The sequence below is a fragment of the Channa argus genome, chromosome 16, assembly GCF_033026475.1.
Source record: "Channa argus isolate prfri chromosome 16, Channa argus male v1.0, whole genome shotgun sequence".
Lineage (NCBI taxonomy): Eukaryota > Metazoa > Chordata > Actinopteri > Anabantiformes > Channidae > Channa > Channa argus.
The window spans coordinates 9739056-9762930 of NC_090212.1; the positions used below are offsets into that span (position 1 = coordinate 9739056).

General features: G+C 39.1%; 3 protein-coding genes across 6 annotated transcripts; all 3 read right to left on the reverse strand.

The window, feature by feature from the left end:
* Positions 1–213: 213 nt before the first annotated feature.
* Positions 214–13854, reverse strand: flvcr2a (FLVCR choline and putative heme transporter 2a). The gene is made up of 10 exons (XM_067479913.1): positions 12945–13854; positions 8637–8778; positions 6137–6277; positions 5544–5611; positions 5141–5244; positions 3627–3737; positions 2753–2858; positions 2529–2640; positions 1804–1862; positions 214–1358 (listed from the first exon to the last, which is right to left on the reverse strand). The coding sequence occupies exons 1-10, from the start codon at positions 13527–13529 to the stop codon at positions 1293–1295; spliced, it is 1494 nt and encodes a 497-aa protein (XP_067336014.1). The 5' UTR covers positions 13530–13854; the 3' UTR covers positions 214–1292.
* Positions 13855–14551: 697 nt separating this feature from the next.
* On the reverse strand, positions 14552–19221 carry jdp2a (Jun dimerization protein 2a). Of its 4 annotated transcripts, none has more exons than XM_067479918.1 (4): positions 19052–19221; positions 16972–17189; positions 15848–15952; positions 14552–15723 (listed from the first exon to the last, which is right to left on the reverse strand). In XM_067479918.1, exons 1-4 carry the CDS (start codon positions 19137–19139, stop codon positions 15538–15540), a joined length of 597 nt encoding a protein of 198 aa, XP_067336019.1. In that variant the 5' UTR covers positions 19140–19221; the 3' UTR covers positions 14552–15537. The 4 variants fall into 4 exon arrangements, with proteins under 4 accessions (XP_067336019.1, XP_067336020.1, XP_067336022.1 ...); XM_067479919.1 differs by lacking the exon at positions 19052–19221 and adding an exon at positions 18456–18537; XM_067479921.1 differs by lacking the exon at positions 19052–19221 and adding an exon at positions 18305–18449.
* A 419-nt stretch (positions 19222–19640) lies between these two features.
* On the reverse strand, positions 19641–22659 carry fosaa (v-fos FBJ murine osteosarcoma viral oncogene homolog Aa). Its single transcript, XM_067479914.1, has 4 exons — positions 22330–22659; positions 21475–21702; positions 21044–21151; positions 19641–20948 (listed from the first exon to the last, which is right to left on the reverse strand). The coding sequence occupies exons 1-4, from the start codon at positions 22642–22644 to the stop codon at positions 20280–20282; spliced, it is 1320 nt and encodes a 439-aa protein (XP_067336015.1). The 5' UTR covers positions 22645–22659; the 3' UTR covers positions 19641–20279.
* Positions 22660–23875: the final 1216 nt, after the last annotated feature.

Genomic DNA, 23875 nt, shown 5'->3' on the forward strand with positions numbered 1-23875 from the left:
GCCACTGTATTGGATTGCATTAAATTGCACAGGTGGTCACAATGTTTTGTCTGTGCGGTGTACACAGGCAAGAGCAATTTTACTAATCCCACGTAGTCAAAATTTTAATATCATATCTTACTTTTATTCAATATAGTTTTTTACATTAGTTTAAAAGAAAACACTACACTGTGTATGCCACAATAAAACAGTTTACAGTCTGTAAACAAAAACTCAGGTGTAGAAACGTCTTTATTTTGCACTGTAAAATACCAGTGAATAATAATTAGCAGCTCATTTGACAATAATCATAAAACAGGCAAACCAGCTTAAAGACAAGAAGTGAACATTATTAATGATAAACTATACACTGTGTGAACTACATTTCTCAGTAACACATTTACATGCTAAGAGTATGACACATAACGTCTTGTGCAAAAAGACAAAGGTGATAGATTATTTCATCCTTCACATTTGTGCAAAAGATGCTCTTGGGTCTCTAGCCAAATAATCATTAGTAAAAGCAAGGCTCAAACTGACCTTCTAAAGTGTACTCTGATGCACAGCATCGATCATAGTTAAAGTCAGCAGTACTCGGAAGTTATACTTCAATGTGATCTTGAATATTAGGCAGAGATGGTACAAGAGCCTTATTGAGGTGATGGGTAACATGACTACAAAGACAGGAAAACACTTCACAGCGTTTAGTCTGCATTTAACTTACATTTTTAAAAACACTTATGAAATACTTTCAGCAATGTAAAAACTGAGTTCAGTTGCACACAATAATAGGAAAGAGCCACAGTTTACATATTGTGCACTACGGTAGATGCATAGAACAGTACACTAACTCATTACACAGGAAGGGTAGACGCTTAGAAAGAGTTTAATTCAGTTATAGATTGTAGTTGTATTCCCTAAACTGGCAGTGGGACTGTTTGTTGGATAAAATTAAATTTTTATATACTGTAGGCATGTTCAAACGTATTGAGGTTTTAAGTGAATTCCACGTGTGCATGATTGAGTTGTGCTTTGTTTAGGGATGAGCTAAGTTGCACTTGCAAGAGTAACATGAATCCCTGGTATTTAAGCCAGAACATCTGTACAGTGCATAATATGTAGCTGGTTTGCTGGTGATTACTCAATTCATAAAAGCCTCACAGAGGGCTACTCAGTATAATTCATTTTCCGTGTGCTCATCCTTAAATGCACCTTGTATACTCTGTAGCAATATGTACATGATTATGTATGTCAATGAGCCTATGTTTGTTATCTGTATTTGATGTCTGTGACAGAAGAAGCATTTAACCTCCTTACAACTTTCCCTCTTTAAGAGCTTTGGGTGGAGATACGCCTTGCTCCACGTCTGATGCCGTTTTCTGGTAAAGACAAGGACACAAAAGAATTATATTGCTAACTAATAACACAACATTTCTCATCACAGAAGCCAGAAACACAACATAACCATAACATAGACCAATATGATTCCATGGCTTGACATGTAAACATAAAGAAACTTCTTATTCACCAGTAGCATCAAATTGGTATATTGCAAATATTATTGCATACTGTGAGGCCTCCTCTGGATTGCCTAAAGTGGTTCACTTAATAAATTGGAAAAATTACCCAGATTTTTCTATCAGTGCAGCAGTGTAACTCATGCATTCTCCATGTACAGTACTCTCTTACAGCCGTGTACTGCAATTTGAAGGCGAGCAGGAGAAATGCATTCATAGTCAAGGTGGCATCCAAAACATTCCCTCTCCACAGACATGTGGAGAACATACCTCTGATTCCATGGAGTACACATAAATATACACTCACTGTCTGGACTTGGGCATGTAGGTTAGCCTTCTGCCGACGGAGGTCCGACTTGATAAACCCTGTGATGAATATGAATATAAGATTGGAAAGTTTAGCTTATGGATGTTATCGTCATCACCGCCAACATAAAAAGCATTTGAGTGAAAGCCAGAAGTCTATGTGTGTCTCAGACTTTCCTCCACAACCTTGTCACAGTTTCAGGCCCTTTGAAATGAGCTAAGAAACAAAATTGAAATGGGTGTCGTGCCACTTTTGGGATTTTGAATTGGTGACTGTGCTGGTTTTATATCAGAGAATACCAATGAAATCAGTTATTGATATGAATATTTATGGCACAAATTAATAATTTATGTAATAATGTAGTAAATGCCATAAGATTACATTACAATGTTTTAAAAGCTATGCCATTTATTCGAAAAAAGACCTAAAAATTCAGTCTCAACTATGTATTTAACAAATTGTGATTATTCATCTAGCCACTAGGCAGCACTATATCCTATAAAAGATGTGACAATGGATGTTTGGGATTGTAAACACAGTAGGTAATTGTTTTAGGAGTCGTGCCCAACCAGTAAAATACAAAGTGTGTTAAAGTTCCCTTTAACATCATGTGCGTACATGTCCACAGGAGCTGAAATGAGGTCAATGTTCAGTGTTGCTTTCAAAGTTGTAATCGGTGATACAGGAGGAGTATCCTGAGGAAACAGCCGAGGTTAATGTCTTACCTGTCATTACTGCTCCTATTAGCAGAAAAATACTGAGGAAGATATTTCCTGCTAAAGGGCTCCATCTATCAATAATCTTCCCTTGAGAGATGGTGAAGATGATTCCAAAGATCTGAAATAAAAATCAATGAATGGTTACAGTCCCAACCCAACACGATATATTTTCCTTTTTTATTTTGTCCATCGAGTGTCTCTAGTTAACCATGCTGTTAACATTACTTAACCTGAGCTGAGCAGTTTAGCAGTCCAGATGATGTCCCCTCTGATTCCGGATAGGTGAGCTCTACTGCAAACTCAAAGCCAAGAGGTAGATAACCTGTCATGAAAAAGCTGCAGATACACAGAGACTGAAGTGAAACTACAGTGTGCGATGTGCTGGAGAGAAATACCTGCACCAATGAAAAGTAGGTCAAGTGTATAATGCTGTATAATATATCCTGTCTCAGTTCCAGAAAAAAACAGACAAAAGGAATTGCCATGGAAACCAGTTATGGGCATAATCAGCTTACCATAAATAGCAATAATTTTAGGACAAGCACATGGACCAGGGACTTGATGGATCATTAATCTGACTCCAACAAAGCAGCGTTCATGCCAGATCATAGAACAGTAAAGAAAAATAAACCACATGCAACAGCTTCACCAGGACGCTTCATATGACTTCTAGGACTACGGGAATCCTGTTTAATCCTCTCTGTTCAGAAATAGTTGTCACCCCCTCTGACTTAACATGTCTAATATTATTAATTCCAAGAGATTTGAGGTGAGATTTAGGTGTGATCAAGTGTTGGAAATATTTTTTGAGTCACACTGCAAAATAAAAAAATTTCAAAACACGTACAAGACATAAGAGTGACAAGCAAGACAATGCAATGTTGCTTAAATAAACAAAGGATGAGAAACAGTAGCCATTCCAACATATTCACTGGTCCGAATAACCAAAACAAAACACCAGGGCTTCAAATGTTGGCTTGAAACCAGAAAAACCCAGGGACAGTTCATTTTTACCCACATTATTTAGGTTGTTGCATGTTAATTTCAAGCTTTGCCTGGGATGTGTATGACCTTGGTGGTCTCTATTTTTTAACGATTACCTACCCTAAAAGTCCAGCTGTGATAAACACGACCCACAGGTGACCCAAATTAAGGGTGAAGGCATAGACCAGCATCCCAATCAGAGACAGGAGATACACGATCAAGGTGGTCTGCCTGAGGAAGAGGACAGGGACAAAAGCATTATTCATCCTTTGTATTTACACACAACACTTTTTGTAGGAACACAGTAAAAGACCAAAGATTTTCTGTATACCTTGTATACATGTTTTGCAAAACCACTTAGATCCGTTACTTCTTCAAATATTCTTCAGTATTCTAAATGAATATTATTATAATTATAAGCAAAGCAAGCAAGGGACATAGTTTTGTTATTTTTATGATTATATTTTTGAGACATTGAGCTAAGCACACATGTGTATGCATGACTTGAATCCAAATTCTTAATTTCTCCTTAAAGTGACTTTCACTAATATGAAACTCTATCCAGACTAAGGAGAGCATTAACTATATTCCTGATTCACTGAAGATCCCAGACCATCTGCACTATCAGGCTTTCTCTAGTGAAGCTGTCTCTAGTACAACCACGCGTAAAATAATGCTGTGAAATATTTTTGTTAACGCATAGTCCTTTGCCTCTCTCCCACATCGAACAATAGGGGCGAGAGGGTTGACGACATAAATCTGCTCCTGTTTGCTTTGACAGCTGACCATCCTAGAGGCATGTTAAGAATCTGTCGCCTGAGGATTTTTAGTAATCATAATAGTTTGAATGCCAGATAACTGTAGGCACTGTACCAAACACGGAAAGGAAATGTCTGTTTATGTAAAAATGTATGTATATTGTACTATCTTGTGAGTATATCCAAAATTGTCAAGTTAATATTTCTGTTTTTCATGTTTAATGCAATGAGATCCGACCTGAGAGGACCAGTACAGCCTGTCAGTTCAGATAAGCAGACTCAATTCCATTAGGTTCTCACTTGTGCTCACATTGAGCAAACGCTTAAATTCACTTGGACATCTCACTGTGAATGAATCATTTAAAGGACACTCATGCAAGGAGCGTGTGGTTTAAAGCAGAGCTGAAGAGCGACTGTTGATAAATCACTTCTCTGAAATCACTGACTCACAACATGATATTTTAGGGGTTGCTATCGCTCTCGATCTTTACTGAAATATTTCAACAACTATTGGATAATTTGCAGTGAAATGACATTGGTATTAGTTGGTTTAAATGATCGCGTCAATTCTCCTGTGCTTTCTATTTTGGTTGTAAAGCTAATAACACTGTCATCAGGCCCAACCGGATGCTGTTTCTAGTCCTAACTAACAAGTACAAAGTAAACTAGATTGGATCAGGCTAAACACTGTACCTGCTAAACCTACCATTTCTGCATGAACTGATTTGAATTGTCTGAAGAGTGCAGCAGCATTGTTAGTACATCATTAGTACAGTAAACCTAAAAGCTTCTCCTAATAATCCATGTGCTGTTTGTCCAAAGATATGTACAGATCAATAGTACAAAGCACAATAAAGATTCATAGCAATAGCTCACTTGTAGGTTTTTGTCTTGTCCAGCCAAATGCCACATATCAGGGACCCCACCATGCCAGCAATGACAATGGTCAGACCAATTCTGCCAGCATTCACCTCTTCACCCTGAGAGCAAAAGATTGACATTTCTGGTTTTATAGACCAAATAGGACATGTGTGACTTTCTGCACCCTGTCATTATCTTTTTCCGGAAACTGTTGGCCTCCCAAACTCGTTATCTTTGTCAGCGTCATGTCCTTGGCAGCTCTACAGTTATCAGCGTCAAAGGAATTCACACCAATGCAGGGCCTCCAACAGAAGTAGAAGAAGGATAAGGATGGGAAGGAAGGGTTGTGACAGGTACAAACACACAATAAATAATAAAAACAAAACTGGTTAGAAATAAATTGCATGCCAGTACTTACAGGATAGTGTTCAATGATCATCCGGTTCAACAGCGTGGAAACAGCATAGAAGCAGCCAACGTTCAGCCCTGCAGACAATAAACAGAAAACTGCATGGTTATTTTGAGGTACAGATTAAACATGCAGGCTACCAAATCTGTATTTATTAAATAAGTGACCTTTGAGCAAAGTGTGTGACATCTCAAAAGACCTTTAGATCAATGCTACACATAGGCAGGGCACTGGAAGTCCAAGTCTTGATGACACATCCTCGTTTTGACTCACCCATTGACTAAGAATGAGTCAACTGACTGCAGAGGTCTATTTTATGGCTTTTACACGTCTGTTGACTACATATTAGTTCAAAGTGCTGATACTAGTGGAACTATTGGAACATATTTGGGAAATGGAGTGTTTGACAAAGTTTTGCAAAGACATCATCTTGTCATTGTCTTTTTTTTTTTACATTATATAGCTTTAACAATGTTGTGATATGTGATACATAAACAACAGATCAATATTTATTTGAAATATAATTAACTGCATCTGTACATAACGGTCAGAAGATAATCAGCATCCACAAAACGAGGACCAAATAGCAGGAAAATACCCACCATAGCTGACCACCAGGAGCATGAAGGGTCTGTTGCGCAGTAGCCTTAAGATAGAAGCTGTGTAGGAGTACTCTTCAGGGGGGATGCTCCTGGCCTGGGCCTGGGCCTGAGAGGGAGGAATCTCCGGTTTTTCCTGAAACACTGGAAATAACACACATTGTTATACCCACTTTCCAAATACCAACAGATTTACCAAATGAGAAATTTGTTTTTTTTACTGAATATGCTAATTTTGAATCAGATGCGAGCAACACTAGAAAAAGTTATGTAATGCTAAACACTAACCCCTAGCCCTGTGCTCTGCCTTGGACTTTCTGTTCAAACCTCCCAATTATCGGAAAGCAGTAACAGTCATTGAGATGAATTATGTCTAATTTAACCCTAACCACACACAGGTGTAGAACATTTTACAACTAATTAGATTAATAAGTCAGTATTATCGCTGGGTAGAGGAAGCTATTGTAGTGAGGCTAAACTATCCTAAAGTAAGGATGGTGTAAGTTTCACCACTCTGTGAAAGACTGTGTAAGCAAATGGTTCAAAATGAATAATGTTTCTCAGCATAAAATTGCAAAAGATCTGGATATTTCATCATATAGTGAATAATACTGAATCATTTAGAGAATCCGGAGGAATCCATTAACACAAGGGACAAGGTCAAAAAGCAACAGTGAATAGGTGAGATCTTTGGGGCCTAAGGGGCCACTGGACTAAAATCAGACATTATTTTGTAGTGGAAATCATTTCAAGGCTCGAGAACACCTCCGAACTTTGTCATTCATAGACCATATTTAATAACCATATATTAAAAAAAGATTAAAAAATGCTGCAATAATCTCTGAGCTCAATCTCATTTATAATAGACTGAGGCAAAGAATAATAAATGTCTTGTGGTCTGACAAGACAAAATTTGAAATTCTTTTTCAAGATCATAGACACCACATCCTCTTGGCTAAAGAGGAGAAGCACCTTCTGGCTTGTTGTTGGAGTAAAATTCAAAATGTGAGACATAAATATGCAAGGTATTAATGATAAAAAAATATCTACAGGTTGCGGAGCAATGTCTGCTGCCTTCCATGCTGTCTTTTTCAGGAAATGCAATATCTGCATCCAGTATAAGAGCATGACTAAGTAAAAGAGTCCGGTTGCTAAACTGACACCTATTAAAAAAAATGTGGTGCAAATAAAGGTCACAGACTTTGACAATGAGGCCCCAAACTTACAAGAAGTGAAACAACACAATGATAAACATGCCCAACTATTTATACTCAGCAAATATTTTCACATTTTCAAATGATTTACAATGATAGGCATTGTTTTTATGAACATTGTGCTCAGTGTACCAACAGAGTACAGAGTTGCAGAAGATGTTTAGAATCTGACGGAGAAAAGCAGCCATTTCATTAAGGTTGATGTGATAGTGCTGCATCAGTGCAGATACTGATGAGGATAAAAGTTACTGGAATTCATTAAGACAGAAGAAAGCGTGTACACCTTTGCTTGTACATCACAACACGTCAGGTGTGGCAATTCCTGTGACGTTGAGGTGAATCAGTCACCATAATGTTTTTATGGACCTCGCAATACTCAGCAACGCTGTTGTCATCTGTTGTCACAACTGTTTTTAATAAGCAGTTACATAAATACACACAAACCATTATCAGTGTTATGATATTATTGCCTTTTCTTATCTTTATTTCTTTCTTAAATTGTTTGTGTACTTGATGTATTTCTCTTTCCTGCTTTCCTCCTATAAATCGATGTGTACAATTTGAAGATGTTAAATATAATGTATTAAAAGACTATAAACATTCATTTAATTTTTTACTAATAATATGGACTCAAGATGATATGGATTGTTAACCAAAGATCATTTTTTTCTTCCAGTACCTTGTGGTGAAGGAATTTAACACAGCTAAGAGTAAAAATGATTCCATAAAACATTTCTAAAACTCTCTTAGTTCCTACTTGTACTTCAGGTTGTGTCTGGACGCATCTCATGTCAAATGCTGGACAATTACAGCAATTACTGCGGCTGCTCATCCATTGAGCTGCAAGTTTGAGTTTTCGGTTGAAAGCACATCTCAGGGAGATTTAGCTGTCCGGCAGTGCTGCCCGAGGAGCTTAACAACAAAACAAGTAGCCCTAACACTTAAGAATGAATAAAACTGTATGTCAAACAATGTACAATTAGGCTGCAAGAGGTGGCAAACATATAATTACAATACAACTAAAAATGGCACATACCATTACTGAAAGTGACAAAAGAGGTGAAGTGAGATGGGGTACTAGCTTTTTCACAGCCCCCACCACCAGAAAGCACAAACTGTCAAGAAGACTCTTCGTTTGCTTTATAAACCTTCCCAACCATGACTGTGGAAGGTTTATGAAAAAGTGACATGCAGTTCGCTTTGATTGCGTGTGTAAAGACAGAGCCCTACAGCTCCCATTCACACTATTGCCTGTGGATGTGAAGAGTCAATTTCCCTGGAAGACTTACCTATGACCACAAGGATGAAGATGAAGGTGGCCACTCCGGCGCTGATGTAGAACATAATTCTTATGTAATACGCCAGGTCAGTCATATTGTCCACATTAGGCACAAGGATGGGTGGGACCAGGAACCCAATGGCGATGCCCATCTGTGGGGGAGAGGCGCTAATTAAAAAGTGACTTTTGGGTGAAATACACACACACACACACACACACACACACACACACACACACAGCCATGGATCCATCATCCCAGAAGCCATTGTATTGAACATTTGTGGAAGATAAACACTCTTTCATGAGATTTACATATGATTAGTCACATTCTTTAGAAGAAAACAGTAACAGAAAAACACTGTAATGTAACTGTTGATATTTCTGCGTGTAATAGTACATACTGCTGTAAACACATATTATTTTAATTTACTATATACTATATGAAGACGTGTTAGGTTTGACTATTGGAATAAAATAGTTATTCACTTTCTTAAGCTTAAGAAGTGTCCTGGTAGGCACATTCGTTAACTTCAGACTAAGCTGAGCTGTCTATTTTCTCCAGTTTCCAGTCTTTGTGCTAAGCTAAACTATGCTTACTGTACGTTTACCAGACAGCTGTAAGTGTAATTCTCCACCAGAAAGCTAATAATACTATATTCCACGATGTTAAACTAATTTTTTAAGAAGCAAAAATATTAGAAAATGGATCATATTGTAGAAGACACATGGTTCATTTTAGGTTCAGTTTCAATTTAATATCCCATCAACCCATTTGTGTGTATGTGTGCGTATTGATATAGATTCCTGTTCTTCAGCATTTGATCTTTCAAGTATCACAGGCATTTGTGGAAATCCTCACTACTTTTTCGGCTAATGTGAACTATTTTTAAACATCAAAGGGACTATGTAAACTACTTTAGCCTGTAAACATGGAAACATCAGGTTTAGGGACTTAAGCCAACAAATAAAGTTTTGGTGAGCAAATAAACCTTAAAAACAATGTGTCCCTTTATGTTCAGCAGTGGGGAGCGGGATTAGAGGAGGAAACAAGAACATGCATGACAATGAGTGGTATGCAGTGTTTGGTCTAACACAGAGAGAGGACATAAGTTCAAATGGAGACAAAACAGTTTGGCTTATAAGGTTAAAGTGGATCACACGGGTCATGTCTTTTGATGATCTTGTTAAGAAAGTAGTATGATCACAGTATACAGCCTAATTCTTAAGAACTGTTATGCAGTATTTACTGTTAATATTGGTTTGTCCAAATATATTTCTTTGGGGGCCTCGGGGATCAGAATAATTATTCGATTATTCATCTGTGGATTTGTGCTGGACGTGAACTAGACACAAGCCATGAAATACATGTCCCTGCAGAATTTCATGTACCTTTTTGTGATTGTTGCTGTGTTTTTATGATGAGGAAATACCCAGGGGATTGGCTGAATTAACTGTTGTGATTACAACATTTCTGGATCGCAGCATTCCTGGAAGACCTTGAAGTTGCAACTTTTAGGTGCAGATGATTCAGTACATATTTAGTATTTCAGTGAGAATGTGGGATGATTAACATTTCTAACTTTGTATACAACATTAGCAGTTCACCTGATGTAGACCTCCTGTCCTTTCCCACAAGCTCTCCTGTTGCTTACATGTCTGCTCTGGTGATCAATATCTTTTTTTAAGCTTCAATTATCTTTTCTGACTCCTTCTTCCACTTTTTTCTAGCATCATCAAGCAGTGCAGTCTAGAGAAATTGTATTTTATTGCTAAAGTTAAGAACATTGAAATTGAAATAGAAACATGACACAAAACATAGATCTGTAGAGCTAAAGTCCACTGAGGGAAATGCTTAGTCTGCAAGTTCATCATAAAATTCATAAAGTGGCAGAAAGGCCAAAGGCAAAAGATCGTTTTTATTTTTTACCATTTTACATCTTACAATTAAAAATGAATAATAATTTTCTAACTATAAAATTTCTCAATTTATAATAATTACTGCGGTACAATTTCAATCGTACACAATTAACCATTAGTCATTTTGCGCTGATCATTTATGAACAATATATTTATTTAGAGCCTGATTCAACAACTTGAACAGACTGGAAAACTCCGGTGGCAGTACTTTTGTGTCCCTCCCTCCAGCCATTCCTTGTACCTGAGTGGAACAAAGCTATCTATGTTAGGCGTGAAGGGAAAAAGAGAATCAAAACAACAACCAAATGTCCTTCACTCTCTGCAGGGGTCCTTAGCCCTTGTTTACACTTCTTGTTTAGGGAGCAGTTATAGCAACATTTTTTCACTGTGCCACTCGCTCTAAAAGTTACAAACCTGGGAGTCCATTAGTAATCCTGCGTTTGAGCTTTCTAGCAGTAGAATAAATAAAATTGCTGTGTTTTCATATCTAGCCTTTTGTTGCAGTTGCTTTATTTACATTTATTTACCAATTAAATGCTTAATGAAATGCTTAATAAAAAATGCAGCCTCATATTGCTCCAACTTGAGTCATAATTAAAGCACACCTCCCTAAAATAAAAGATATAAACACTTGAGCTAAAATCCACAGAGTGTAATTTTTCTGGCAAATTTTCTCACAATTAATGAAGATAAAATACTACTGTGTTTTACAGTAGTATTTTGCTTGGCCTAAAGAAAACTATCATATATGACTTACAGTATAATGAAGTGCTATTATACAACATTTCCATTTGCTTTGAATTGCCTGATTTGCAACAATGATAAATTAAGGCAGACTTATAGCAGTGAGTTTGTCTTGGTCATTCCTCAGGTGAATTACCTTTGTTTTGTTTTTTGTCCTTTCAGCTTATCCTGTGAGTTCAGGGTTCGCCACAGTGGATCATTGTCCACATGTTGATTTGGCACAATTTTTACACCGGATGCCCTTCCTGACACCATCCCGGGCTTGGATCAGCACTGCACAGCTGGGGATGGGAGTGGGCTGTTAGGGGTTCAGTGTCTTGCCCAGAGACACTTCGACATATAGCCAGGGCAGGGGATCGAACCACTGACCCTGTGGTCCATGGACGATTGACTTTACCAACTGAGCCCTTTCAGACTCACGTCTGATTGTCATCCCACTGAAAAAAGCACCTGAGTCTAATTTCCTCTCTGAATTGTCATGATAAACCTATAGGTCTAAGTACACTCACCAGCCACTTCATTAGGTCCACCTGTACAGTACAGTACCTAATGCAGTCGACTACAGCCATAAATTCTACTTTTAAAAGGTTATAATATCTATAATTTCAGTTTTGAAGTTGAAACTGTCAGAAAGATGATAATTAGTTTGATAATAGAGTTTGGGGGGACTATAGATTACAACCCACTATAGACTAAATTGTTTTCTATCTGGTTAGAAACCAAGCATCAGTGCATCAGTTTTAAAATCTATTGCAGTAATATTATGGTAATTAGCAGTCACTAGAGCCTCTGCCTTACAGTACTTTTCATTTTTAGGTTAATTTTATTGTTTACTGAATAAGGGTTTTAATGCATTTTTGCCAACACTTGTGTACTTCTACTTTACTTACATAAACGATTTGCATTCATCTAGCACTGAAGGGACGACAGTAATGTCTCGAAAAAAATCTACTGTTGTTCTAGAAAAATGCATGAACCCTGATACACTTTTGTGGGGTAAGCAGCAAATGTGTATGCAGACTATGCAGACACAATTTACATCGGTATGCACAGATACATATAATATTTCGGAACTGAGCTTGGGCGGCTGTAGCTCAGTTGGTAAGGCAGTTGACCATGGACCCCAGGGCCAGTTGTTCGATCCCCGCTCCCGGCTAGATATCGAAGTGTCCTTGGGTAAACTCCCAAGTTGCTCCCGGTGGGTCAGGTGAGCACCTTCCATGGCAGCCACCGCCATCGGTGTTTGTGTGTTTGTGTGTGTGTGTGAATGGGAATCAACATTGTAAAGCGCTTTGGATAAAAGCGCTATATATGCAATAATTACTATTTATTAATCTTGTTAGGACTTTTAATGAGATAATGTCTCAAGTCCACCTGGGGTTCTTTGTTGCAGGTCTTACCGCCATGAATGTTTCCTGTCTGCCTCAGCATTAAAGCCAGTGTAATGAGTAGACAACCACTCATGCATCATAAACAGAATGTCTCATGTCACTATTTCAGATTAGCCTGTAGCACTCACAATTTGTCTGGCTAGTAATGTCATTGGACACCCCTCTCACCTAAATCGGTTCTGTGAGTGTTTTCAGGACAAATCTTATCAAACAAAATCAAGTCTTTTACAGCCATACTTTCTTTTTGGCATGACTGATAGACTCACCTGATTTCCAAAAACCCCAATCGAGCAGGCGGTGGACACCTCATCCGCGCCAAACCAGACTGAGGCCAGGCGGGAGGGCATCCCGAGGATGAAGACCTGGGCTAGGGAACTTGCAAACTGTCCAAACATGGTCACACCGAATAGGTCGGGTCTGGCACTGGCCACCTTGATCCATGTCCCAGCACAGTTGAGCCCGTTGGCCACCAGCGCCGTAAGCCTCAGTCCTTTTTTGTCCAGGAGCCAGGTGACCGGGAAGATGAAGGGGATGTAGGTGAGCATGAAGACCATGGACAGCCAGTCTACGGCAAAGGAGTCTACGGTGTAGAACTTCATTATAATGTTGCTGATGATGCCGTACTGGATCCATTGGTACGCGTTGCTCAGGGAGTACGAGCTGAACAGGAACACGATCAGCCAGCGTCGCTTGTACAAACGCACATTGGCCACAGAGCCGCCGTCCCCGTTTGGGATGCTGCTGCACTCAATCTGGTCCGTGGCATCTTGGTTCTTCGCTTCCAAACGTGGACCGTTCTCCTCCGTGTCCCGTGCGCTCCTGTCTTGTGGGTCACAAGAATTCTCTATCATCTCCTGCGTCAGTTAAAACGGGCGCCGTGGACAGATTTAAGTCTTCCACCACCACAGCAACCCAATGAAAATGTCCACAAAAGTACAGAAGTGAGGAAATTAAATATCAATATCATTCCATGTAAAGACTAAATCATTCAATTGCCAAAATCACTGGGCTCCTGCTCAACCACCGGGACTGAGATTACTTTACTTATGGAATGTGGACTTAATTCCAAAGGACTGACTTGGTCTCTGTAACTTCACTCAATATTTGAGCCGGCAGAGAAATTCGCTTCATTACAGACAGTCTGCAGGCGGATTCGATTTTTACTCCACCCAGCTGCTGTGATAGCTAATAAAGGTGACTAGGAGCTATAAGTTCAGAAAACACTAAACAGTCGGTCACAGCCTACAGACAGAAATAAAGACACTTGTAGACACTAGTGTCCACTGTGCTAGGGTTTGTCATTACACCAGTTTCATATTATTCTACCGTATTGCAACATTGTAGATTATCATGACATGACATATCATGTGCCAAACGAATATTCTGCATACAATAATATTCTTCTAATTTATAAGGCTGCTATGACTTCTCAACAAGAAATGTTTTTCTCTTTCCCAGTCACTGCCTGGTTAATATGCAAGTTAAATCCCTGCTGTAAGAACAATGAGCACATTGTCATTAACCTTTTTGCTAGAAGTTAGTAGAGTATGAGCGTTACTTTTCATTAAAGCCATGTGATAAGATTTCTGTTGTCTAATTACACGTGAATAAAAATTATTTCAACTCTTCGATTGTATTGGAGGGGTTATAAAACTTTAGTTTAAAAGTTTCTGCCTAAATTTACAACAACTGCGCAGGTCATAATATAGGTGCACAGGATTAAATTATAAAGATTTTTGGTTTTCTCTCAATATACGGGCTGTGGGCAAATCGTGTCACAAGATGGCGCCATTTGCCACAAATGTTGGTCATGTTTGGACGTTTTATAGATGACGCTTAAATATTTTCAGAAATTTTTCGGAAAATTCCAATAAAAAAGAAACTAAACATTTATTTCTTATGCAAATACAAAAAGGGATTTTGTGATAGCTTATATAACATCATATACAAAAGTATAAAAACATAATTGGTAGTAACAATATGATTATAGAAAATAAAGTACAATGTAAACAGTCCATATATATGTGCATACATGACGCCTGCGCCAAAACATAGGAATAAACAAACAAACAAAAAGAAAACATTCTGCAGTGAATAAACAAATGTATAAACTAAATCAAATAACCAGAAAATCACAAAGGGTATTATGTAGTAAAAATGCTTCTTACTGAGTCTGTAAATGCATAAAAACAGGGATTTTCTTTTAATTGTGGGAGAAAACACCACATACAATGTGCATGTGATGGCTAATACATTCCAGCAGGTAACGGTTTTCCAAAATATATCTATTCCCCCCCTATTTTAAAATATGATTTGCAGCCCGATCAATTTCATGACACAAACACTAATAGAAATAAAAATTAATTTCCCACTTTGTCTCAGGTGTCTGTAATCTAATGCAGCCAAGTTTTAGCTTGGAATTAAAAAAGTTAATAAAATTATAAATTCATTTTTGAAATAACAAAATGAACCATGTACCATGTTGCCTAACATCTAAAATTAGAACTGATGAAGTACAAATCCACTGTTAAAAACCCATTTATTGTAATTTGCCAAAGCTGTGCTATGTAGTTCTTTTGTTTGTTCATTTAATTTCATAATGCTAGGGGGGCTGAAGTTCTAATGACCAAAGAAAACCAACAACAACAACAACAACAAAAAACAAGTAAATTGGAAAACAACAAAGACAAAGAATTTAACTGCTTAAACAGTGTTCAGTCCTATGGGATCCACATTTTGTGGTGTAACACTTTGGGACTTGAGAGCTTTGCTGGTTCTTCTCACTGACTGAGGCCCAAAGCTAAGTGCTGCAGTTGGCGGCTAGTTCTCAGCTGTAAACTGTGGAAACTCGTTGCACCTTCACTTGGCCTCGAGCTGCTGCAGCAGAGGGTTCACCTCACTCTCTGGGGTTTTAACACTGTCTGTCCTGACAATACATGTGGGGCGATGGCGGTTAAGCATGAGGATCAGTTGCTGCCTTTCCAGTTTCAGCTCCTCAATCTGGGCTTTAAGGTCAGAGTTTAACATCTCGAGTCTTTCCGATTCCTGTATGAGAATGAAGGGAAGGAAAGTAAAAAGGCAAAAACAGAGATAAAATAGGAATGATGTTTCAATACAATAGTTAAGATGAATAAGTGAGTGTGAAATATGTAACAAAAGTAGGTCTCACCTTTTGTAAATAGTCTGTTCTTTCTTTCTTTTTGTTTCGACATCGAGCTGCAGCCACTTTGTTTTTCTCTCGCCTTCGTTTCCTCCTCTCTTCCTCTTCATCTCTCTGAGCAGCATGAGTAAAAAGGAAAACACGTTAAGATCTGTTTCATGACTGACTACAATTGAGCCTTCTTCACATTTGAAACATGCAAAATGAATTTTGAGAATAATGTAGATCAACTTTCCTGCATTTTTTTTTTACATGTCCAACTTGCAATTTAGTACTTCTTAAAATAGTAATTGATTTCCTGTTGTTTGATTAAATATAAGTGGACTAAAGTGGACATAATAACTGATTTTTAAAACCTTTATCAATAAGAAACCACAAACTGATGCTAAAACTAAAGTTAGACTGCACATTATTTTACCAACATTGTGGTTTTGCACATTATACATAGCTGCTTATGTAGTGAAAGATTTTATTCTGGCAGCAGGAAAGTGTGCAACCCAAACAAGACATAACTTGGTCTACGCGTAGTCCTAGTCTTCTGTGGTCTTGAGCCCTCATTTTCAATTTGCCATTTTAGAGTTAACAGAACTACATCAGTAACAAAACTCCTTGAATGCAATACACGGATTTCTGACAGCAACATATTTTCTTGTTCTGTATGAAAACAATGTGAATCAAAACCAGAACACACCAGAGTATGCGCTGCTATCAGTACCCTGAAGACACCTGCACTGTCAGCCAATCAAAATAAAAGTTAGCTGACTAAAAGTCTGGCAGTGCCTGACATCCATCTGGCTGTGTAAATACTGTAACCCTGATTATATTTTTCCTTGAGTATTTGTGGTGGAGAAACTCCCCATGGTACTTTTAACAACAAGAAAATGCCAAACTATGTCCACTAGGTGGTCCTCTTGATCAAGACATAACACAACAGCATAATTGACAAGGTGCTTTTCACACAGGCAAACCTATTTATGATATATAATGTGATATAATAAATGTGAGCTACTGATGTTGGATTGTAGCATCAGGTTAATTTTTTTTTTCAGCAGCTATATCACATAAAGAGGACACATGGAATATTTCCATGTACAAATGTCTACTGTGTACCATGTGCTCAATGTGTCTTATACCTCTGTTTTGACAACTAGGGGCCTTTTCCCCAAACTGTCCAGGAAGTGTAGAGGTGACAGCATTGTCCCAAACTCTTGGAGGTCACCAAATTTGAGCTTGTCAGTCAGTGTTGTGGCAGAGATCCCAGCCAGTGGGCCCAGGCTGGGCAGGGAGCCTGCAGTCACAGAGGGATCTGGGATTTGTCCTGGCATCCTGTCAGACTCGGTCGTGACCACAGCTAGCAAGCGTAGGGAGAAAATGGGAGACATACTCAGACAGCAACAATGAAAAGCAAATAAAATGTCTGTCTGCCCCACCTTTGCACATACTGGGGATATTTTATGGAGACAAATATCTAAGTGTTGTTTTGATCTTCAGTCTCTTTAAAGGTTTCAAGAAGCTAATTCTCCCAGGCACAATGATACTTCCAGCAGTGTTCAGTTTTTACCTCTTTTTCAGCAATGAATACCATTTGCAGAGACTGTGGTAAAGATTTGCCATATTTGATCACCAAGGACAAAAAAAAGCGGGTGAACAACAGTGCGCAAAGTGTCACAAATTTCCCTTCATTCTATGGGTAGTTCAAGCTAGACAATGCCATGAACTACCTGCTGAAAGTGGTTTTCTTTTCTTGACGGACTAAAAGTCAGGGAAGCAGAATGTGGCTGCCAAATTGGGGCACAATGTGGTAAAGTCTAAAGCCAAATATAACTTATTTGTCTGGCCAAAAACTACAGGTAGGTTTTGTTTTGTTCTGAATAGATTGTCACCATTTTGTACTGTCTACTTTTGACAAATGTTAATTTAAAAATGCTGAACATGAGCATTTAAATATATCCAAAGACAATGAAAGTGGTGTATGAGCAAAGCCAGCAAAAGACACAGGAAATTACTACAGCAGCTCAGCGGATTTCCAAGCCACATGATGCAGCCAAAAACTGCTATATAAGGCAAATTACTCAGAGCCCTTTTCCCTACATTACAGGAATAAACAGGCAATATCTGATGCAAATACCACTGTGTAAAACCACCACTTAGGTTATTATTATTTGTCAAGGCAACCCTAGGGAATTTTAAGGATAAAGTTTATAGAAAACACTTATGCATCTGTTAAATAGTAATGAATACAGAGAACATGGACTTTACTAAGTGCAAGAATAGCACATGGGAATAACATTCTATTTTTACACTTCCTCAAACTGCAGGTTAAAAAAAAAAGTGGAACTCATGATGACACCTGATGGCCACAAGCAACATTGGTCCTGAGACTGAAGAAAAACAAAAACAATGGTATGTTGCAATTACACACATTACACATCACCAAGCAAAACTAAAGACTAAAGATACCTCTACCATGTGGTTCTTTAACGTCTTTCATGCACAGCATGGACCGAAGACTGCTGTGTGAATTTATGGTCCAGACTGTGTCCTCGTGCTGTATTATACAGCTGAAGTCGCAAAGAACCAGTTGACATTGGATTGTATTTTAGTTGTCTGTCTTCACCTCCTTGCACTTTTACACCAGTTGACTTCATGAATATTCCCCGCAGCTGGTGAATAAGTCGACTGTGTTGCAGCATGCTTACTTAAGCCACTGGTCAACTTGAAAGCGGAAGTTTCTCTTCAGTGCGGCATTTGTCTTACGTAACTTTGTCTTTCTATCAGCGAGCTGCAGTGATAAAATCGTAACCGTTTTCCATTCCGAACAGATTTCACTGTAGATTTAAAAAAAAACGATTTGAAAATCACTAAGCAGCACTACTGGTAAAGCTAGACCACGCTGAATAAGAACATTTTGTTCTGAAGTGTGCACGTCGTGCCACAATGTAAGAGGAGCACGCAAACAAAAGAAACTGATCTTTCTGTAGCATGGTCACTAGCACGTCAGGTCACATCTGAGCCTAAATCCCATGTAAAAAAAACAACAAAACAAAATCAAAGAATGTGCAGAAAAGCAGGGTACAACCGAAAACATCAGACCTGCCTGCTGCTGCCTGTGCTCAAACTATGCTCGCTATGACCTATGCGTGGCGCGCCAAATAAGCTATTCACTATGTGCAAAATATTCAGCTTTCGACTTAAGAAGTTTTGCATACCGACCTGACTTTGATCCCAGGTGCAACAAATGTCCTTTCTTCTGGCCAGCCGAAGGTCGAGAGTAGATTTTAAAAAGTGGAAACCGTTGCATCAGCCCGACTTTAAACGTGATCCCAATCTGGGAGGATTTGGGAATGCGGAAATTAGGCTATGCCAGCCAAACGTAAGCAGGGATGTAAAAAAGTACATAGTGGGGGCAGAAGTGGGGAAGTCGCACCGCTCCTCCCATAAAGAAACACTAGGCCACATACCGCTGCAAAGTCGTGGCTCAGATGGAGGCATGCACGGCAAATACTATGCAACTATTGTTCGACGATAACCCCCAAAGAGTTCCATATATTAATTTACACACATTTAAATAAACATAGCTTGACTTGGTCTTAGATAAAAGCGATTCAATTAAAAGAAAAACATGACACTTGTACCTTAACTCTGCTTTGCATGCTATAAATATACTTTCAACTCCTTTGCAGAATTAATGTCTGGACCGAAAACCCAAGCAGCCACTTTATCAACTGCATTTTCCCCTTTTCATCTCGATTAGGAAAATGATTTCTTTCAAAAAAAAATTGCAATCGCCAAGCCCAAACACCACTGGGAATGTAGATTTATTGTAATTATTCAGCAGCATAGATACGTAACCGATGCCCATTTTAGGTATTTTTAATTTTAACAATTAAGTCAAAATCTGAAAGGTAAAAAAATAAATCATAAGTTACATCTTGATAAGATATATAGTATATAGCACTGGATGTTTTCATGGAAAACTTTCAACATTTTAACAATGAGGTCAAACCACAGTTAATGACATTGAGGTATGTAGGTACTAAACATGAATGAATATGTAAATACAACATTTTTAGCAATCAATACACTATTGACACCAAAACACAAAACCATACTGTAACATTAAAATCCACAGTAATTCTTAGATCTAGTAACAGATCAGATATATAGCTTGAAAATTATTTGGGATTCCTCAGCATGCGTTTAAAAATCAAAACTTACTTTAGTTCCTCCTATTAAAATAAAAGCCATGCTTTTCGCTACATCACTCTGTTGGCTATGTATCTGGAGAAAGTCTATATGTTTGCTTAGTCACACACAAGACATTTTGTGAATGTATTCCTGTGTTACAGCACACTGTTGCATATGTTTATATCATTGCAAAGTGAGAAACCTGCAAACAGAAAACCCAGAGAGATACGACAGGTAATTGCCCTCGCTTACATTATAAGGCTAGGAGAGTTGGTGAGTTGAGGATATCAACAGACTCAGCTTTGACACCTCCACCTTTATGGCCATCTAGTCCCTCTGTGAGAGAGTCCAGCTCAGGACACGCAAAAGTGAACACGGAAAGGTAGCTGCTGCAGGTAGGAGTGGAGGTCACCACAGGAGTGCTGAGAGGCTCCAGGTCACCGGAAACAGACTTGTACAGGGTCTCCCAGTCCGAGACCCCGAGAGAGCTGCTCAGATCTATGTCTGGCACAGATCGAGCAGTTTCCATGGGGGTTCTCTCCTCCAAACCTGGCAGCATATTGTCCAGCAGCCCCTCCTTAATGTCCAGAGAGGGCTCAAGATCGCAGATGTTGATTTCAGCACTGGCACAGAGTAAGATGTTGGAGTTCCCAGAGATGGCTGTGGATGGGTCGCTGGGGATCTCCATGTCCTGGAGTGAAGGAGCTTCCTGGATGCCATCCTCTGGAAGCCGGTCCTCACCTGGACTGGGTGGTGGCCCTGGAGACGCGGAAGGCTCCTGGAAAATAGACTCCAGCTCCTCTGACATTTGACACACTGGTTTATGTGTTGCAAGTATAAATTCAAGCCGCTCTTTCTCTTTGAGGAGGTTGGCTATTTCTGTCTCCAGGGCTGCTTTTTCCTCCTCCAGCTTGTCTGTCTCCTTCAGACAGATCGACATCCAAAATCATCCACATAGGAAAATACACAACAGCAGGTGCTATTGACAGCTGAATAAATTCATCACTGTTTACTTACGGCTTGCAGTGTATCTGTGAGTTCCCTCCGTCTGTTGCGACACTTTGCTGCGGCCATTTTATTCCTCTCTCTCCTTATCCTCTTCTTCTCCTCCTCCTCTGGAGACAGCTGGGTGGTAACAAAAACACATTTGTTAATAAGAGACTAGCCATTTCTTTTTCTAATCCACTACAATTCGTTGTCAATTCACCCGCCTAAGAATGGCAAAAGCATGTTTCGCTGCAATGCGTCTAAAAATAGAACATTGTTGCAGACTTGCTGTGACCTGAATATAAATTAAGTGCCTAAGGAAGGCACACAGCCAGCACACGGCACCAGAGAAGCATGCACGATAGCACTGTTGCACGGAAGGATTTCAGATTGGCATATGTAAATTTACACTATCGACGATTCTGTCCAATAGCAAGGAGACTTCATCTGACCTGACCTACCTGCTCTGTTTTGCCCTTTCTGACAGCATTTTTCCCCTTATTCCCGCCCGCTTTGGGTGTTGCCTGGTGAGTGCTTTGCGGTTCATTGGCTTGCTTGCTACCCAGAGACGGGGAGACAGCTGTAATAATTGTAGGCTGGACCATCCACTGGAAATCTGGGGTAGAGGAAATTGCAGTGACTGTTGGAACAAACGGAGGGTCTTGAACGCTCATGTCTTGGCAGACCTCCTGAAAAACAATATAGCAATGAGGATAACAGTATAGATTTTAAAATAAATCTATTCCCATTCGATTAGTGGTTTCAGGTTTATCTTATTGTGACGGCAGCAGCTATCTATCTATGACGTTACAAATCATATATTTAAAGTTGAAAGCAGAGGATGGCCTGTATGGATTATATTTGCTTGAAATATAACCGGCCAGAAATAGCCTTCTTCAGATCAATATTTGACTTTATCATTGTTTCTGACGTCAACACTGACGCAAAGATGCTGTGGAGTCTCCTGAATGGATTTATTTTTCTCAATGAACCGCTGCATCGACACGCTCACATTTGGTCCCAGGACGTCGGAACTATAACAACACGAGCCGCAGTGACATTTTCTCACATTTCCACCTGCCATGAGCTCTGGTAATTATATATCAAAAGCTATCAAAAATGAAGCTAAAGTATTAAGATAACCCAATTAATTAAAATGTTATAAATCAGTTCCACCCCCCCACCCCCTCCCCGCGAAGATAATAAGCATCGGGGCACTCAGTCTGTGGATCATATTAAAGGGCTATTTATCTGTTCGTAAACTCGGTGCCCCCGAGGCTTCATGCCGAATATGTGACCAACAAAGCCATTCATACCTTTGCATTGCTCTCTGAGGCAGATGCGGGAGAGCTCGCCTCTTCCTCTGGCGTCTTATGGCAGTGTGTCCCGACAGGAGACTCCGTCCGGCAGGTGGAAGAGACTGAATCCATGTCAGGCGACAGGTTGTTACGGTAAATCACGAGGAAAGGTAAACGCAAGTCCAAAGCAATGACAAATACGGGTGGCCTTCCGCTGGGAAGAGCGTCTCGGGTCCTTTCTCCAGGTATATACCTGGTAACTGGACGACTAGAATGCAAGCCCCTCCTTTTATGCTCTGCTACAATTTTATGAATGAACCAAGACTGTACCATCCGGGGAGAGCAAGGGGGGTCAGACTAACCACACAGGCACACGTTCTAGGTAAAAGAGAATAATTTTACCCATTAATATATTTCCTCTGTTAATATTAACATTTTTCGTAGAAATTATCAGGATTTAGTCTCTCGATGTATAGATATCAGATTTATGTAATATGGGTGAGAAACGTGAGCCTATTTATAAATAGCTAGACAAATAAAACAGTTACTTTGCCAATGAAAAGTTGATGTTCTGGTATTTGATTTTAAGCCAGGCCATTAGAAAAATGATATACACAACACACAGATATTTGTTAGCTTAACTACTGTAAACACAAGAGTGACAAAGGAAAAGAAGACAGGTAAATGTGTCCTTGGCAATATAGTACAAAAAGACAAAATTTCACTGCGAGGTTAACGCAAAAATAGTTTGTTGACTGCATCTTACATATGAGCCAGCTTAAAAAGCAAAAAATGATTTTTCCCTCTTTTTATGTTATTCTAATGTAAAAAAGCCTGCTGTAGAGAGACATGCCTATTCCGAAGACAGAAATCGGTCTGTTAAACATAACGACACGATGTAGGGTTGTTTACTTGGAGAGGAGGTAGTGAAGAAGACAGAGTGGACAGGTGGGGGCAGAGAATACACGTGCCATGACACGGAAGTGGGACGGGGAAGATGATGGGTAGGGGGTGGCTTCTGACAAGAGCATCATCAATCACTCCCTTCACAATGTCTAGATGGTGTGTTTTCCTCTTAATGTTCATCTTGGTGGACATGGTGATTTGTATTACATTTCACCTGCCGGTCAGTTCTACAATATGTCTACAGGAAGACATTCACAAAAATGTGCTGGGGACAGGCGAGTACGAAGTCAGAGAACAGCCAAGAACAACCGCTAATTTGAGGGTAAGGGGACGCGTCACGCCGCAGTTGTAGCATATGGCAACAAACTGGAGCTGCTTGTCTGCGAGGTTTCCTGAAGTAAACAAACAGTTCCAGTATTTTCATGCCAAAAAGAAAATGTTTGCATGTATTCTTGTAAAGGCAAATAACAAACTCTCTTTTCTTTAGGCTTTTATTTTGTATTCATTAATGTAATAATTTAGTTAATAACACAGTCTAAACATTTTCAAAAGCAGACAGTCTAATACCTTATATTTAGAATATTGTCACTTTATTGTAACATAGCACTGGATTAAGAAACAAAACAAATCCTATTGCTTCTCTAATATATATATATAT

Excerpts from the sequence above, each read along its gene's own strand:
- flvcr2a (XM_067479913.1), bottom strand. The coding sequence starts at position 13,529 with ATGATAGAGAATTCTTGTGACCCACAAGACAGGAGCGCACGGGACACG. Across the intron at positions 2,641-2,752 it reads TGCTAAACTGCTCAGCTCAG|ATCTTTGGAATCATCTTCAC; the intron begins GTTAAGTAATGT and ends TTTTTATTTCAG. Across the intron at positions 1,359-1,803 it reads TACATGCCCAAGTCCAGACA|AAAACGGCATCAGACGTGGA; the intron begins GTGAGTGTATAT and ends TGTCTTTACCAG.
- jdp2a (XM_067479918.1), bottom strand. The coding sequence starts at position 19,139 with ATGCAACGGTTTCCACTTTTTAAAATCTACTCTCGACCTTCGGCTGGC. Across the intron at positions 15,953-16,971 it reads CCCTAGTTGTCAAAACAGAG|AGAGATGAAGAGGAAGAGAG; the intron begins GTATAAGACACA and ends CATGCTGCTCAG. Across the intron at positions 15,724-15,847 it reads GAACAGACTATTTACAAAAG|GAATCGGAAAGACTCGAGAT; the intron begins GTGAGACCTACT and ends ATTCTCATACAG.
- fosaa (XM_067479914.1), bottom strand. The coding sequence starts at position 22,644 with ATGGTACAGTCTTGGTTCATTCATAAAATTGTAGCAGAGCATAAAAGG. Across the intron at positions 21,703-22,329 it reads CCTCAGAGAGCAATGCAAAG|GAGGTCTGCCAAGACATGAG; the intron begins GTATGAATGGCT and ends ATTGTTTTTCAG. Across the intron at positions 20,949-21,043 it reads TCACAGATACACTGCAAGCC|GAGACAGACAAGCTGGAGGA; the intron begins GTAAGTAAACAG and ends ATCTGTCTGAAG.